The following is a 19,024-nucleotide window of genomic DNA, read 5'->3' on the forward strand; positions in this document are numbered from 1 at the left end:
TGGCATGCAATAGAATCTTCGTGGGGGAATGCTAATAAACGGCAATTGCGGCTGTGCAGTGACTTTGAGGAGAAAACTTTTTGCAAATGTCCTCACCGCGCTGTTAGAAACGGATTGTAACAAGATGTCCAATTTTGGAATTTGTCTGATCAATCAGAATCAGAGAAGAATGGTATTAGTATTGAAATGAGAATATTTGAAAGGCTTCTTGGGCTTAGTTAGCTGTCAAAGTTCTTGCAACTCTGCACTGAAACCCGTATTTATATCTAGATATACACCTACATCCAATCTATGGAAATTAAATGGGTTATACAGCCTGGATCGTTATATTTTGTTCTACAACCATAGCTCTTATGGCAGTAGAGCCATACAATATGAAACTTTACTTTGAAATGTATGTACGACTTTAAAGTAAAAAATGTTCCAATGCAATGTTGTAATGACCCATTCAAAATGGAATGAACTCAGTTACTCTGCAAGAATAACCTTATTTTCACAGCCAAATGTACTTTACTAAACATGAATGATATGGTTTTCATGTTGTGATATAATCGCAAATTATATGCTTCGATTGTTGACAGGTTTTTGCAACGCATTCCATTGTTGCCACAAGGGTTATGATGACTTTTCAGCCCATGAGCAGCTACAATACGATCCGCCTCTACGCAGGTGAGCGGTTTCGTCTGTTGTTGAGGATTAATGCCCATCCTTTGTGCACTACATAATTGACTAATGGTAATTTTGTGCCACGAGCCTAAGCAAAGCCGAGAAGCGTTTAAATTTATGCGAGGTAAACATTTGGTCGATCTTGAGCAGCATACAATTCTGAAATTCATTGTCAGTCAAAGTTTCCTTTAAACTGAAACCCTAATTACAGATTATTTTAGTTTCAATGTTAACAAAAAGCCTATGTATATAGAATGTTCAAGGTTGCAGCAGCAATCTATCATCACTTTCGTACTATTGGATTGAAAATATGAAGTCGTTTTTTTACTTTCCATTAGTGGTTTCAATAGTAATTATGTGATGCACTTTTCATTATAATTCAAGTTGAATCCTCTTCTATTCACAAATCAATTAGAATAACAATTCAACCCGTCTTCTTCGACTCGTCGAACGAATTTCAAATGGATTGTGCCAAATGCTCTCGAATTGCACTGACGCTTCTTCTCGCTTTTAATAGCAGGTGGTGGCAAATCTTCGGATCAGATGAAATAATTAATGATCACCAACCACACCCGGCTGCATTACCATTACCACCAAAACCGTCCATTCATTAAATCTTTCGTTTAACATCTCACTCAATTAAAGCAACGGAGGGCAAATCCTTGATTTGCTAGGATAAATGACATTGGCTTTACAAATTCGTTCGCTCGATACCTTGGGATGGATGCTGGTTCTCTATTATTTCCGTACCGTACGAACACGTCGCCCCTTCGAAATCCGCACTAATTTCTCACCTTTTTTGTCTGCTACACTCTTGTTGTTGGCAAAAAGGTAGCTATACTAAGGAACATGCGACATGCGAGACGCTTGACGAGGAGGAATACTGGGAACGGAGCATCTGGATCTGGGACGTTGAAGAGTTCTGCAAAATGTTGAGGGAAAGACAACAGAGGCTACTGACGTCTGACAAAACCGGTTAACCCGGACAAGCGGTAAAGTTTGAATGAAAGCAGAGTAGGAGTAGCAGCAGCGACAGCATTCAATAATTCAGCCACTAAGGTAGCATGATTTATGCAGTGGGTGGACCTTCCACGAAATCCCCAAAATAATGTTGACTCGCTTGCGGCTCGATATCTGGGATACAGTTTTCACTATAGACTCATTTGTCCAACAAGTAAAAAGTTGTGAAAAGAGTAAACATATGTGTTCTGAAAGGGTAGCGTCATTCACCATCTATCCACCATTCGGTTTCAACATTTATTCTGAATGGTTTGTGTCAATAATCTACCCCGAAGTGTCAGCAGCTGTTAACTCACTTTTGTATTTATAAAATAAATTTTAAAATCCATAGAAAGTCTCTTTTTCAAGAATTGAACACTATTAAACCAAATATGGTTAAACAACCATACTCAACGTTGTACTGAACACACGACCGGAATCACGTACATCCGTACGAAATAGGATCAATGAATAATTAAACGCAATTAAATACAATCAGACCCAACATTAGGCTACGATTACGGATCGTTTTCAACACAGATAGCAGTATTAGGCGTAGCGTAGTGAATTTAAACATTTTTTAACGTTTTCATGATTGACTCATGATGTGTCTAAAATAGGTAAGTATCTTTGTGGTCAATAAATTATGTAGGATGTTTCTATTTTAACCTCAAATTTAATGCTAACGCTACCGACGTTAGAGGATAGATTCCTCGACCCTTCCTAAATCATTTAATTACGCCTAATTGCGTGGATTAGCTACTTTAATCAATACAGCAAATACTAACAAAAAGGAAATAATTCTTTTGACTTTACCAGAACTCAAACTACTTTAATAGTCAAACTAGTTTGCCACTTAAACTTTGAGCCTAACGTGAAGAGGACGCACATAAGCAGAGGATCGATCATCTTAATTCTATACCAGTCTCCATTAAACTTCATGCCAGGACGATAACTTATCCCAGAATACGGTGATAGTTCGATGCACTTAAGATTCTGGCCGCACAAAATTTGCCCCCTAGTACGGCAAGGACCGAAACCATCGGTAAACCAGGAGCCTGGATTGGATATGGATTGATGGCAAAGTTGTGGAAAGTTTTCGCCCACTAGCAACTACACTTACATGGGCCTTTTCTAGTCCCGGAACAGCCTCAAACTGCTCAAGCTAATGAATTTTAATTCACTCCATCTTAAAGACTTTTGGAGTATGGGTTCTGTAGAAAGTTTCATGAAATGGTCATTTCCCGATTGGTGCTCCTTCAGAAAATGCTGGAAGAAGCATGATTAGATCAGCTTCGGGCTGGAACACCAAGGAGGGTAAGGATGGAAGGTATCTCTTGATGTTCGCCACCCTAAACAAACTTTCACCCACTTCCGCAGTAAACATCTAATGCTGGTGAATGTATTTGGCCCCTGTTTAGGGCAAAGAATTTGTATTATTTGCATTGTAAATTCTTCTACCCATTCGGGCTTTTAATGTGGCTACCAATAGTAGCCATTTGCCAAAATCGGACAATTCCTAGAAAAGCTACATTCCAGTCAATATTCCTTGAACATTGTCTTCATTTCCGAGGCATGCTGGCACCCTGGCCGGGGTTACACATTCTGAGAAATTCATTGAAATTCATCTGACGTAATTAGAGACGGTATCTGCTAACCATTGTCCAAGGTTTCGGCGATAAACGTCCTGGGCAGCATTGAATCCCGTTCTAGTGTTCAATAGATTGCTCTCCTGTCCTTCACAGTCGAGCACTACACCATCGCTTTGTCGATTATTTCCGCCGGAACAAACAATCATTTGATCTAAAGGAATTCGTCCCTTTCTTGCGCTTCAAACGTTTAGAGCAGTAGCAGCTCGACAATACAATACTGGAAAAGTACACACCAACGTCTACAAGCTACAACAAGGGCGTAGGCATTACCTGATGTCCGGAGCAGATGGAACCGTTTGGCACTCGTATTCTGAAAGGGCTATGTACAGGGCAGGATGTACGGGGACCCCAGCGGGACGGTCCCGGTAATGGCACTGAGTTAAAACTGTTCGTATTGCTGCATGGATTACAGAGCGGTGGCGGTGGCAGTGGTGGACCGTGCAGGGACAGCTGCGAGGGACCGTGCACCAGCGTGCCCATGCCGGGTCCCGCCCCGCCCGGTCCGACCACGCCCTGGCCCACCGTCACTGGTCCCGCGCCCGCTCCCGGCGGTAGCCCTGGTCCGGGGCCATGATGACACATCGGTCCGCCGCAGTTCGGTATCGGCCATTGGCCACCACTGTTGATTCCACCGCCGCAATAAGGATCCACGGCGAAATTTTCTTGGCTACCAGAACATTGCAACCTCAGCGTTGGCGGTGGCGATGATTGTCTCGAGTATATTTTGAACCGTACAGTGCAGCAATTCCGGGCAACACTCGCGCTTTACGTCGTCTTCGGCTACTGTCCGGCTGGGGGCGTGCGTGGCGTGGCCTTCCGTTGCCGCATTCACACGATGCGTGTGTAGGATAGTGGTTTACTATTTTAGTAGCGTGACTCGTTTGCCGTACGCCTGCAAAGTAACGTTCGGGATGTCCGTATCCGCTGCGGTGTTGCTGTGCCGTTCTCCAATCAGGATGTACACCATCACCGGTGCCACCTAATCGATACGCTCGGCACCATTATCAGGCGTAGCACAACTCATTGAGCAATTCGGAGCAAGTTGTCCATAAATTTAACAAACTCACGAACACGCGTACTTATACACACAACTTCACACGCACTAACACAACTACTGGAACACACTTTTTTCCAAGCTGGGGGCGATTTGTGGGCACCCTTCCAAAGTTCGACCTCGTCTCCACACAATGACACTTCCGAGCGTTTGCCTCCCAAAAGCCAATTTCGCGTATCGGGAGTATGTTTTTCTTCTCTCTGTCTCTTTTTATCGTCACTTTTACACTTATCTAACAATGTTTCTTGTTTGTTCGGTGTTGTGAGTTGCTGTTAGAATATCTGTGCACAAACCATTGGAGGAAAAAACAAACGCACATTGAGGTTAGGGTGAGATAAAATGGATCAAGTACACCTCCCACCCGTTGAGTAAGACAGTTTGGCTTCACGCTGAGAACGCTGAGAAAGAAAAAAAAACACAGGTCGATCGATTTCCTTCGCTGCGTTTTCCCACACAGCCACCAACACACAATAATCACTGAACCGAAGAAGCTCGTACAAATTAAAGATAAGCGCACCAAGGTTTCATTGTTATCGTCTCCAGGCGTACTTTCCGCGTAGCTGGATGCTGCGCCTTTTTTCTTTTTTTTCTGTTTCTTACCACTCTTTGTGTACGATCTTTTGCTCCGTCCACTTCGTACACCTCGCTGTAGTGACGACGCTGCTTTTGCGTGTAATTTAATTTTTGCTAGCTCAATTTGCCTATAGGGTTGCTTCTGCGGAACCTGGTCGCTAGCTTATATTGCTCCCCAATAGCCTCGAGAGCAGAGCATTTCTTTTCAGTATGGCATCTCGGTGGCATAACAAAGACGACCACCGGTCGGAAGAATATTATGATTCAAAATTAAAGGTGAAAACGCAGCGCTTTAAGTTAATAAAAAAAAGCAATTCCTTTTAATGATGTTTTCCTACGTTCGTTCTATGTTCATCCGTTTCAAGGATTGGTAAAGAGGGCAGTGTTTTCGATGTTGATCACACAGGAATTGGACTTTTCCGAACAATATGGTCCCTCGTTCTCTTGAGCACATTCGCACTATCAAATACATTGAGAAATGTTTGCCAAAGTTTTCAAGCACTCAAGTGCAGACTCGGTGAGAAAGGACACAGTAAAACTTAACGATGAGAAATAAAATGAAGATTGTGTCATATTTCACGTCTATGAACCAAAACGATGGTCGGGGCAAATGTTTTGCTCGGCTAATCGAAACATCATTGTTATTGCTGCTTAATAGACGATATTTACTGAACTTAAAACATTCGACAGTTTAGTAAAAATGGATTTCTTTTTGGTTGTTCTAATGGATATCAATGGTAATGTATGCAACTTATTTCAAAATCAATTACAATTTCCTGCTTCTGATCTAAACTCATCTATCTTTAGAAAATCAATGCACATAAAGATCACACAAAAACCCCAACCATTACACCCCACGAAAGTACGTCTTAATCGATGAGATGAAACACCTCCATCCACTCCCATTCCAATACTAAGTAAAAGCAACGGGAATAAAGAGCGTTTGTTTTCGACTTCGGCTAAAAACTCGGCCGAAGATCTGACAGGGAAAGCAGTGCCTGCAAGAAAGGCGAATAAATGGCCACCAATTTCCCCCGTAGCCGGTATCTGGGTTGCAGCTATTTTTCACTGACTGTGCAGTTTTCCCGAATGGGCGGGAGCAGCAGTTTTTCAAGGACTCTCGCGCGGCACTGCCCACCGTTTGCCGTACTCGACCGGAAAAAAGGGGTTAAGCGTTGGACCAGCCATAAAGTTCAATTTATTTTTGCTGCTTTATTGCCACCGCCAGCAGGCGAGCGAGTCAGCAAGCGGGCAAGCATGCGGAGAAGGATTGAATTCCTAGCGTTCGCTTTTTCAAACACGGCTGTCATAAGTGTCAGAGACGTAATGCCGGCATTTTCCCACCATCGCCAATAAGTGAAGCGTACCGTAATCGAGCCGACTGGAAATCCGCTGGAAGATCTCCTGCCTCTCGAAATCTGTCTTATCGTTCTAGTTGCAGCCGAAGCAATATGACTTACAAAAGTGCAGAGAGCACACGGAAGAACCTTTTTATCAACGACAAGGCGGACGCAAAGCGGGTAGAATGAGCTTGAAGCCTTCTTCCTGCGGTTAAACCAAGCAGAGGAGTTATTTCGAATGTAATCGATTGAAAATGCATTTCCGAACGTGCACGGCCCAGTGCCACTAATATGGCCATTTTTACGACCAATCGACTATTGTTCAACGAGCCATTTTGAAATGGTTGGCAGTGACAGGAAAACCGCATCCACCAACTGGCGGGCTGGGAGGAAAGGATTTAAAACAAAAAAAGAGGCGAGATAAATAAATGAGCAGTCCGAGCTTAAAGTTTGCTGTCATAATAGTTCATCTGATTATCTGGAACGAATTCAAACGTCATTAGGCAAAGTAAACAGGACGAGTCGCATGGAGCAAATGGAACGCGTATGATTAATCTTTCAAATTCGATCAGTCACGCCTGGGCAGGTGCCGGAAATGAGGTACAGAAGAGCACAAAAAAAAAAAACACCCGGAAATGGGATAATCGGTTAAAAACGGTTGCATAAATATTTGCCCAAAAGCCACCATAAAATCGTTTCCAACCGTAGGGGGTTTTTAGCCTTCCCTTTTTTTGCCGACACTGTTTCGTTTCAATTATTTTCAATGCTTTTCGAGCCGCTCTACATAATTTTGACGAGTGCCCATCACACTTGAACATTAAAAGTCCCGTCCGAACGTGCCGTGTGGCATTGCGCTGCGTATGCATGTTGGTAATGGTTCGGAAACGAAGGATGTTTAAATGTCCGTTTGGGTGTGTTATTTTATTTTATTTATTTTTTGCTAGCGTTTTTGCTGCTGCTGCTGCTGCTGCTCCTCCCCAGCTAAAGTAATAATCCTTGTGCTGTATCTCAACGCACGCACATATTCCCGTTGGTTATGCGTTTGACTTTATCCAATCCTTCTACTCGCAGAATCAAAAGGGGGGAAACAGAATGGTCCCCAAACAGCACGTCATCGCTCTGCAATTGAGTTCTTATTTTGGGGTGGCTCTTTAAATCGCTTGGAGTTCCGTTCTCCCAACCCACATTTCGGTCATGAATTTTTTATGATTTATTTTAAACCTGTCATAAAACATGTGCTGAATAAACAATGCGCATCACACACCACGCGTCAAAACCCCTTGCTTGCTGCACACTTCCACAATGATGGTACTTGTGCAAATAAGCCGCCTAAAGCCGTTTGTTAAAAAGAAAATAAAGTGGTGCCATTGCCAGTGGTTCACTCTCAATGCCGCTGTCCCGATTGCGGTCTCCAGGAACCGATGGAAACGGAAAATGTGGCATCTGTTGGCATAAGTAACCCACAGCTGAGTGCTATTTTCCTTCCATGTAATGACAATTTTGACCAAAAATTAAAAGTGGAAAAATGTCCGCTCATAAGGTGGGTGAACGGAATGGAGCACCAACTTTAACACTGCTAACAGGGCGGCAGTAAGGCTCATGTATCACGGCTCCGTGCTGAAATCTGTAACTCCTGTTCCGTTGGCTCTGCTTGCTGCTGCGCCCAGTTTTGTTTTAATGGCTATGCTAATGTTTCCGCGGGTTGCATTTCCCTGTGTTATGCCGCAATGCCGCACACTCCTCGTGGGGCTCATAATTAGGATAATTGAAATTTAATTTTTATTTTGATCATAACTCGCGCGATATAATTATAAACGGTCCTGCTGCCACAGCTTGCCTAGGCGGTCTGGGATTGCAGTAGGAAAAGAAACGCTCGCCAAACACACAACCAACAAGCACACACACACACACACGTTCTCGGCTCGTTTGTGCAGAAACATTGCTGCCAGCCAAATTGAGGACGACGGAAGGCTTGACGATGGCAAACGTAAAACCATATAGCGCGAAGAATATTGTCCTTCCTTTTCCGCCATGCAAGATACGCGAACCAGCCAGCCAGCCAAGCAGAAGCCAGCCATTGGCCGCACAGAAAGCAGTGTAAGAAAAACCCCAAGATGGAAGTATTAATTATTCTCACGATGGTATTATTCCAAAACCGGCACACCGAAAACATTCACATCCTTCCCTTCCCGCCCCTGGCGCATGGCATTTCAACTTTTCACGCTCCTCAGCCTCGTTCGAACGCTACGACAATTCGTCGGCCGAGCAGCTTCAGCACGTACCACGCATACCGCATCCGGATCAACTTTGCCATACTTTTTCGTCCGTAAACTTTTTCTCCGTCAGGCCGCGCACACGATATGGCTTTATTAGACTTGAAATTAACAAAGTTTTTTCACCCCATTGTGTAGGCGCGCTTGTGGGTAAAATTCGAGCAAATGGAGAGGGAGGATCAGGAGATTGACACTAGGACACTTCCTGGGGATCATCTTTCTGCTTCGTGCGGCGGGAAGAACCTTGTCAGCTAGCCAGCACGCAGAAAGGGACAGTGCCAGCCGGTCACAGCATTGTCACCCGTGCTCGAGTTTTTACTCGCCCGACGCCAATCATCCCTCGCTTCCAACAGAATGTGTATGTTTTTCCACGTGCCATTGCCCAACACAAATAACAACACACAATGAAGGCCTAACTAAGGCCATAACTGCTGGTAAAATTCTCGTTCACACGCTCCTTTGCCGAAGCGTCACCCCCACGAAACCGTTGCCGAATTTCTGGAGGCATTCTTGGGAAAATAGCTACGCCACTCACATACTTCGTTCGCCCCTCATACGCCTCACCACTGCAGATGATTCAAGCGATAACAAGTTTGTGGAAGCGAATTAAAATTTGACACTTGCCCAATAAACTCGGTGGAAAACTGAGGATGGTAAGAGACGGGCGCACGAAACGGCCAAACTTGCTCATGCACCACAGTTTGTCTTTGCCGCCCATACCGATGCCAAAATCACCAAACATGGTGTGCATTTATTGCAGGATAATTGCTGCTGATGAGTGGGATGTGATTAATTTTCCCGCTTAAATGTAGTGTTTGAGTTTTTGTGTAAGACATCTAACGAGACAAAAAACGAGACAAGTATCATTTTTTACTGAAGCATTTGAGTCACACATAATCATCAGTTGGGCGGGGACAAAAAGCAGACACACTGAATTTCATCCTGGAAAATCGTTCCGAAATAAAACCAAAGAAACGAACTGCACTCCAACCAAAACACTTCACAGCAAGCAGGACAGCAAAGAAGCCGGGGCTGCTCATTCATTCCTCATCTATGATTCAGTGGGTATTTTTGTCAAAATCAGCTTATCATATTTCATACCGCTGCTGTTGAAGCTGCTGCTGCTGCTGCTGCTGCTGCCGGGTCTTATTTTCTCAAGAGTCTGACAAGCTCTGAACAAAACTGTTCATCACTGCTGAATACGTACGTACGTATCACATGCTGAATGCACACGAGCTGCACACGCTTCGCGCATACAAACCAGTGCAATCCCGGTTTGTGGCGACAAGTACACGATATCTCTCGGCGTCTTTCAGAACAAAGGGAAGCAAAAGAATAATGACAGGACGCAACGTACGGATAGCCGGTGCTGCTGTGGCATAGTGACAAGAAAATGCAATCCAACGTAGGGGTCTTTGGTTTGAGGTCAGTGTCGCTTAAATCCTTTTTGATCGTTGCGGGCCACCATGTGTAGCTGCTATGCAATCGAGCCTGAGCACATGTCATGAAAGATAAACCCCTCCTTCCTCTTGGTGCTGCAGCATTCTTCAAGTGGATTGATGTTTTGTATCTGAGTGGATCACTACATCAACGTTGCAACACAATCTAATTAAGATGTTTTCGTTTTGTGTGTTGAAACAATAGGACTTTTTCTTTCCTGATGTGTTGTTTGAATAATGTTAGATGTGTTATATGCATTCATTCGATCCAAAATTTGACGTAGTTTCGGTATTGCAAGCAGAGACTCCAGGTTTGATTGCGTGTAAATATTATTACTGAAGGCAATATATTCCAGCGTCATGCTCAACTAAGAATAATGGCTTGATAATCCCTCCTGAAGAACTATATAGTGCATTAAACACGAAGCATTATGAATCGCTACTCCAAAACATGAACACGGCGAATGCGAACATTATTACGTTTTTAATGCTTTACAAATCTACCCATTACTACAAATCAGATCGAATCGTTCAAAACATATGATCGGACTGGTACAGCTTCTAAGAAATATCTTATGGTAAAGGCTCAACATCGCCTAGTGTAAGCTCTAACACTTTATCAAACCAACACACATACGTACATAAATCTACGCCCAGTACACAGATTTTGGGGGCGATTTGGTTGCCTATTTGGCGAGCAAAAATGTTGATCAGATTGTACCATAAAACCTGACTAATGTGTAGCTGCCCCCGGTTTCCCCACGGTTAACTAGTTCGTCCGTTCCTCTTCTCCCTTCGATTGGTTCGATCTTTTCTCAACCAAATCCCCGGATCTGAGTTGCTCGGGACATGAATTATTTTGGATACGGTAAGTAAGATGTGTGCTTCTCGCCTGATTTTTCTTTCTTTCTCCTTCGTTTGTACCGAGAGGCGGGTGCGAGGGAGTATGTATATGTTCATGTTTATTCATGAAGCTAACCGAAGGCCTGGTTCATGTGCGCGCACATGTTCCGTGTTTGTCATCGGGCTGTCGAATTGAGCACAGACACACGCAGAGCGCGGCAATGAACTTCCCCCAAAGGATGCTTTGAAACGGGTGCAAAAACATTTCCGGAAAACATACCCTCGTGTAGAGAGAGGGATGGCGAATGCGTTGCGTTAGGTGGAAAAAAGGATAAAAGGCAGCGCAAACCGATTTCAGATTTAAGGATCTTGTATTCTTTTTCGTGTTTGCTTCGTACCGAGAAATCCCGATGTTTTGCTGCGTTAGCGGGGCGCGACAAACGGAAAGTTATTTGGCTCGCAGCGGGGCTCGAGTGGAAGGGCTTAGGTTCACGCTGCTTTCAAGCAATCGGTGCTCAGCGGTAGGCTAATGTCGAGATTGGCCCCCGCTCCCACATCGGCACAGCTGACAGTCTTCGGTAAAGTGATGAAAACCACCGCGCGTCTCTCCCTGCGAATAACCGGAATTAGCAAGCGAAGGGAACGCACTTCGTGTCTGGATATCACAGCCAAAAAGTGCTCTGCTCTAAAGCCTCGGGAGTGACGTGTGTATTTTACCAGTTTCCTACCATTTTCCTCCACAACGCGACAGCCGAGTTGGAGCTACAGTTCGAGGAAATTAATCATTGATAAGATGATTACAGTTTCAAATCTGTGCCACCGGTCTCTCAGTGTGCATTTAGAGAGTTGTCTTCGCGATGTGCAAGACGGAGCGGGAGGGATGTTGACGGGGTAGGATTTATCGTACCGCCAGGAATACACAGCGCAAACTGAGCCGATGAAATTGAACTCCCCCGGTTTTGCCGCTCGTCTGCCTAGCAATGGTAAATGGCCCGTGGAAAGCAAGACAGGGCGAGTAGTGGCACAAGAAGTGTTGTCAATTCTGCGTACTCGTTCGAAGGTAGCTGCGTTACCTATTTCATGAATGAAGTTTTAATAAAATATCCTCTTCGACGCTGATCCTTTCGCTGAAGGATTTCACCAAACCTAGCCTTGTTTACCAAGCACTCGTTTCAATACTTCTTTGTGAAACGAAGACTAAGACTATTGCTTTAATCTTAGAACTTTGTTATAAAAAATGAGCTTCTTTCTGGGTAGTCAAATATAATCCATGTCATTTAAAAATGATTTTCAATTGTTTCAACGTTTTGTAAATGCGTGCGAAACGTATCAACTAGCGTCACAAGCATATCAAAAGCACGTATGGAGCACATCATAAAATTGAAAATTTGAATATGTCTCCTACGCAAATATGTTCCTCTTTTCCCACCCATCCCCTCAGCTACCGCAACACATTTTCTGTTCGCTTTGGAATCGCTTTTCTATTCGAATCAACATGACCACGCATCACATTTTCCCCGCGCCAATATTGAAACTGCTCGTTTCAATGTTTTCAATCCTTCTTTTTTCTCTCAAAAGAGCGGAAGTAGGTGAGACGGGAAGAATTGGCACACCAAAACGTCCTCGGTTTGTCAGTTCGCCTTCTCCAGCTACTCTTCTTCCTATATACTACTCGTTTGGCAGTAAGATAACATATGCCACAGGCGGTAACAGCTGCGTACACACGTACTGGCCTTCGATGCCAGTTTTATTGTCCCAAGTATCTTCCAAGACGCCTAATCCAAATACCTCGATCGCTCTCGCACAGACTAACGACGATGCTCGACTAACCGAGCATGGTGCGTGAAGGGCAAAATGCCATAAGCGGTTCCGGTACCGCAAAAGACGTCGCGTATCGGTTCGAAGCAGGAAGTGCGACGGCGCTTTAAGTGATCAGGGCTCCACCGTCCTCCTTCGGAGCTCGGGGTTGACCATCACTCGTTAACCTGCTCGTCTCTATTCTAACCGCCCGTTTGGACGATGCTTTCGTCCTTCTGGTCGGCCGAAAAGGCCCCTCTGTACAAACCGAAACACGCTCTGATGGGAAAGTAAACACGGTTCACTGTATAAGTTCAAACAGAGCTAAATTGGAAAATAAATAGCGCCAACGAAACGGAGGATAATATGCTTCACGGTGGAGCAAATTTTGGATATCATGAAACACCACACGGGTGGGTGAAGGGAAGACGTGCCTCCTGTGGCTAGTATAATATTTCCAGGCTCGGCATGATGTCATCGCTGCACTGCTAAAGCGTTCTTGCAGCGGGGAACATCATCATTTACTGATTTTTCTGTACATCCACTGCCAAAGACTACCGGACAGATTGTGTGAATAAAATAATGTCGAGCTTTCATTTGCAGCGGTTTACAAATCAAATCATTATTAACGGTACAGAAGAAACAAAAACATACTATCGTAGGCCACTCTGGAAAACCCGTTTGAAGTTTTACCCAGCAGATTCAATTGAAAAAATGCACGCTGCTCGACTGCTGCGAAGATCAAAGAATTGATTCATGGGAAACAATCCTCAACGAACATTGTCACAAATGATGTAAGGACGGGCAAAGAAAACATAAAACCAAACCTTAAATAAGCACAATTTTCTATACTAGAAAGCTTTATTATTCGAAATATTTCACATAAAATTACTAAAAATCTTCACAGCTCCACATTCATCATACTCGAAGTAACCCCACACACGTGCACACCCACACTTTGGCGGTTCGTGGTTGATAGACAAAAGGTATCCCCATTTGAGCCGCCCAAGAAGATTATACGTTGAGTAGTTTCTTCAAGCCGAGCGAAAGGCTTATGCTAAGAATGGCAAATATGCGAATGGATGCGGAAAACAAACAGCCCCCACACTAACATCAACTGCGATAGGCCTGGGAAATGGGCAGGAAATACAAACACCCACCGACACGTCTTGTTGCTCGCGCGGCCCTTTCATGCAAACACGCTCGGGGAAACCTTCCCAGCTTTACAATATTGCACAGGGATGTTAAATTTATTTGCTTTTAATCCTGCTTGGAGGGGTTCGAACAGGTTCGATTCGGTTGTGTAACGTGGTTTGGGGTTTTTAATGGCTTCTGCACCGTGTGTTCAACCCACTGGCGGCCTATCGGGGAATGACTGGCAGATCCTAACCTGCCTTGTAGGACGTTCGTTCAGCGGTAAGTGTCCGTGATCGAGGGTGAACCAGCAGCATGTGGTAACAGAAACTAAAACGATTAATATTTGTCGTGTGTTGCGATATGTTCAGACAATTAAATCGGAGCTTTTTCGTAAATTTGTGGGAAACTTTATCCATTTTCCCACAGATGAGACTCGATGGTTTCTCTCTTTACTTTGTTAAAACCAGGCATTTTCAACATATTTCCTAGTATTTCTATCCTGGCTTTCTTTCACAGCGAATATTGCGGCGTTACAAACAGAATTTTTCGCTTTTTTGTAATTGTACCCCTTATTTGTAATAGTACCACACTACTACTCCGGCTACGGGAGAAAGACCCGAATGGGAATCAATTGCGTTCGACCTTGCAGAAAATGCTACGTCTCATTAAAAACTATCCGGCTGTCCTGAATTGTACGTTATTATTAATTAACAAAACTGTATTCCTTCACTCTCTGGATGCAATTTCATTGTTGCTCGTACATTACACTCCAACGTACCCAAAACCTTTTGGTCAAGCACATACATGTAGTTTTGTAAAATCATCCCATGTCAAATGTGAAAGATCTCATCCCAAACATCTGTGTGCCTAACCCTTTTTATTGTACCTTCCGCAAGGGAACAGAAAGTTTAGATACGACCCTTATCCTGGCGCTTAAGATATCTACCTTTCCTAGATCGCAAGACCACCTGCATGCTTATTTCCGCACTTTGCTAATCATACATGCTAATGCGTATGTTTTTTTAATTCCAAAAAACATTGTTTCTTCCAGTTCGGACCTACACTAACGGAAGATCAAAAATACAGACAGCCTACCTTCTTACAATTGCCACCTACGTTCGCTTAAGAAAATAAACGAAATGAAAACCTCCAACGTTTGGCCCAGCACGCCCTCGAGGATCCCATAGCCCATTGCTTACAGCACACCCACACCTGTGCCTCTGTTTTTATAAGGATGGTAGACTAAAAGGCACCAGCCGGGGCTTATTGATTCAGGATCAAAAGCATTCGAGTGTCATGCAAGCCAAATTTGTAATGTACAACCACGCATTCGGCGTCCGAAAGGCGTCCGTGTTTCTAGGACCATTGCGTGAGTCATGGTTTACGTACAAACGCAGAAACGGTCCATTATGAGGAAAACTGAAGTATCATCCACTTTGTGCCTTATAGGAAATGAAACCAGCACGGGCGACAGAAAAAAATCAAGCTTCAGGCGTGTGTGCTGTGCAACATCGCGCCAGGCACACCTTCTGCTTAGGCTTGGTTTGGCTTGGCTTAAAGGTGTTCGTTAATCATGCCAGAGGAGAAAATGAAAATAAAAACACACACACACTCGCAGCAGCACAGCACTGTACCATCGTTCTTGGGGGCAGGTTGAATAATAAAATAAAAATATGAATATTACACCCACGGGGTCAGTTTTGTAACCTGCATAACCCTAAAAGGTGGACGCAACTTCTCGTACCAAGCCAGGATTATGCGAGCTATACGGTTTCTGCAGAATGGTAGCAGACGGTAGAAAGAACTCAAAAGCACAACCAAAAACAGTTCCTCGGTGGAGTGATATGAAATTCTCATGGCCCTGTACCTTTTTTCCAATACCACAGAAATGGCGACCGACGCTTTTTGTAGGTTTAGTATATCACACAAAAAATATGCTCGAATGAACAGACCCAAAAAGTCTCAGAATGTTCTAGAAAAATATTCAGAGCCTGATCTTATAAGCTCACTTTAATCAAGGGAATTGTCTCACTGTCAATAAAAACACCGAAAGGCTTCTGGAAACAAACATTAATCATCATCACACGTCGCTCAAAACCGCGACCAGCTAATTAAGTTTCAATTTCCACGGATTGAATAACGAAAGAAAGACGCACACCCGTACACGTCGCTCATATCGTCATTGTCACCTCCGCATGCGAGTCGTGCGGGTGACGTGTCCTTTTCTCGGGAGGACATTTTTTGTCTTCGCCCGTCGGCTTCTTTTGCCGTCAACATTCAACGCACATTCGAAAAAGTTACACGATTATCCCTTAACAAGCTTTTTATTCGCTGCTGCGCTGGAAAAGAGAAGATCTAGAGTGTTCCAGCCGTCTCCACGATGAAGATGATTGGAAACGGTTCACTGGTTAGCAGGATCCACCATGGCGAACCCCTATCGCCGTCTCACAAACCACACGTGCAAGCTTTCGGAAAAGTTTAATTGATAAGGCAAATGTGTTCTGTCCGCCGTAACGACTTCATGCGTGATGTTTTACGTGAGGGAATTGGCCATGTTATTCCCTTCCCCTCGAAAACCCAACCCTTGCCATCTTCACAAACGCAGAGCAAAGAAACAAGTTGGCGGAGCAAAAGTTCGTAAACGATTCTTTTCTCTAAGCTTGCGGCGTTTTGTTTTTCTTTTCTACACAATCACCATACCACCAACATATTACACATATACACACACTTCAAAGCACACACCCTCACACAAACACACACACACACACATGCACGCGTACATATATTCGAAACTGTTTCCCACAACCACACACTAACGGCTGTTCCTTACGGGTGGGGATGGGAGGCGCCATGGCCAAACCTTTGTACCTTTGGCGGGTTTCGGTGCGGTTTTTCGGTTAGGTTCTCTCTTTTTTTTTAACGGAAACTTTTTCCCACAACGGCATACGAGGCAGAAGAGTTTGCCTTTTGCCATGTTACTGTTGTTCTTCCATTTTTGTTGGTTTTCCACACAATATGTCCTGGTGCTCGCGCACGCACAAAAACATAAATTCACAGACACCCTTCCTGCCGCTGCTTTGCCGTCGTGTGGTTTTGAGTGGCTGTTTGAGTTTACTTTTCACTTGAGCTTCACAGACAGAGTCGAATGCTTCGTATGCGATTTTTTACCCCTTACCCCTAGGCCAGTGAATGAACATTCGCGCAAAACAACAAAATTTCGCGAAAAACACACATCCACTTTCACAAACAGTTAAGGAAATTTCCAATTTGCATTAGCTCTCGTTGTGCTCGCAGTTTGTGCGCTCTCAGTTTTTCCAAACCCCGTCAGCATATCTCATGCCAATCCTGATTCAGGCTCTCTTTCTCTCGCTCTCTATTTCAATGGAAGATCCATTCGTTTTCCATACGCTCTATCGCTCCTTTTTTCCTTAACAATTCTGGATCTTAGCAGCTCGCGTACATTGTTGCGCAAAATTATGATCTATGCTATTCACGAACTCGTTTTGACTAACACGTTTAACATAGTCTATGGACAGTAAGTTTTTGGGGCCCGAAAAACTCAAACACCCAAGCACAGTATAGTCACCGTTCACTCGCTGCTGTCTAATCGCTTACAAAAACCCGTGCACTGGGAGGCTGAGCGAGATCCACAAACACACTGACTTTGCTTCAAGAGAAAAGCACGCTGCTGGATGGCTTTTCCAATTCACGCGACTTTTTTCTCCCATTTCCACCCCGAACGGAAGACGATGGCGCCACGGTAAGCACCGTACAAATACAAACGAAGCACGAAGCAGCGCACCAACACTGACGAACAACAGACGCACATCTGATGTCTTTACGTGCGGCATTCTGCCGACGGTTTCTCTCGATTGGAAGAGAAAACAGACCTTTCCGTGGTACCGTGTACGCCGAGCAGTGCAAAGATGTGATCAACAGCGATGTAATTATTTGTAATGCGTGTTGAATGCATCGGTAGGCATCAACAATCCCTACGCTCCTATCATTGAAAAGAAAATGTATGTATTTGTTTGGAAAATCCCGGAAACTAAACCTAATCATTCTAGTCGTTCCGTCGCTAAAACTCGATCGCTTATAATTCGCTCACCGATATCCCTCCATCACAGAAACGTTACCAATTGCTGCATCTATCAATCAGTAAACCGGTATTAAAGCACGCGTTTGGTGTTGCAAATCGAAGAAGAAAAAAAAACCAAAGGCTAAAACTGAAACACGAAAAACTAAAAAAACTGGAAGTACACTTTTCGGTTGCGGACACAATATGCAATGCTAGTGGAGTGTGTCTAATGCTTGCACCCTTTCGGTTGAAGGGCATCCGTTCAACTGATGCTGGTGCGCGTTCTGGATTCGAAAGAATCCCTAGGACCATCGCCGCAGCCGTCGTCGTGTGCCACCTCCGCGACGAAGCCCTCCCGCGACTATCTACGCACACAACACGTAACACAAGGTATTGCAAACTAACGCTCACACACAAACACACAGCGCAGCAAGAACGCGCGCGCCACAGACGTTCGAAAGAGGGGGGGGGGGGGGGGGAGGTGGGAGGGGGGATGGCCCAAAGGGGGAACGAGCGCACACCAAACAACAACCGTACACACAACAATACCGAGGTACACCGTGCGTCCTCCTGGTAAGCCGACTGGCTGTGGGATGCTGCGCTCGTGTCGCGCTGCTGCGTACCGAATGGGAAACTGGCCACCGTTTGCTGCGAGAAATTCGGGAAGCTCGTTCAGCATCTCCCGCGGATGACCCGAGCACGCCACGAACGACCGCACTCGGGACGCTGGTCTCCCGAGCGGACGGTTGGCGCAGACTCCAGACTCCAGGATGCGTGTTGACATGGGAGCAAATCATCGTCATCACCGTCATTAGCGTCGTCATCAGCAGGGGTAGCTGGTGAGCAGCAGACCAGTGCTAGGTGAATGTGTGACCTGTTAGTCAACGCGCTCAGGCATTGTCCTGTTCACGGAGAGCAAAATCAATTCCCACGCAGAAATCTTTATACACACGCACACACTAGCATTCGGCCAGCATCCAGCAGGAAATGGAGAGACTTTCTCCGAAATTGCTCCCACAGCGAGGCTCTTTCAAAGTCCTTCAACACACACACACAAGCAATGAATTTCCATATCACACACACACGTGAATCCTTTCGAGAGCGTCCCAATGCATACCAGTGTTTGCTTTAGTATTGGCATTTCTTCTCCTTCCGCCTTATCGTTCCCTCGGT

At 44.7% G+C, this 19,024-nt stretch overlaps 1 protein-coding gene across 30 annotated transcripts in view; it reads right to left on the reverse strand.

The window, feature by feature from the left end:
- Positions 1 to 19,024, reverse strand: part of LOC4577273 (peripheral plasma membrane protein CASK) — a 197,169-nt gene that overhangs the window by 86,560 nt on the left and 91,585 nt on the right. For 2 of the 30 annotated variants that reach the window (XM_061643804.1, XM_061643803.1), the window contains exons 1-2: positions 17,882 to 18,024; positions 3,588 to 4,652 (exon numbers count right to left, since the gene is read on the reverse strand). The exons of the other annotated variants lie outside the window; for them this stretch is intronic. In XM_061643804.1, the coding sequence (XP_061499788.1) occupies positions 3,588 to 3,899 (312 nt within the window). In that variant the 5' untranslated portion in view covers positions 3,900 to 4,652; positions 17,882 to 18,024. Of the gene's footprint in view, positions 1 to 3,587; positions 4,653 to 17,881; positions 18,025 to 19,024 lie in introns of those variants that run through there. 30 annotated transcript variants of the gene reach the window in all.

The sequence above is a fragment of the Anopheles gambiae genome, chromosome 2 (genome assembly GCF_943734735.2).
Source record: "Anopheles gambiae chromosome 2, idAnoGambNW_F1_1, whole genome shotgun sequence".
Classification (NCBI taxonomy): Eukaryota; Metazoa; Arthropoda; class Insecta; order Diptera; family Culicidae; genus Anopheles; species Anopheles gambiae.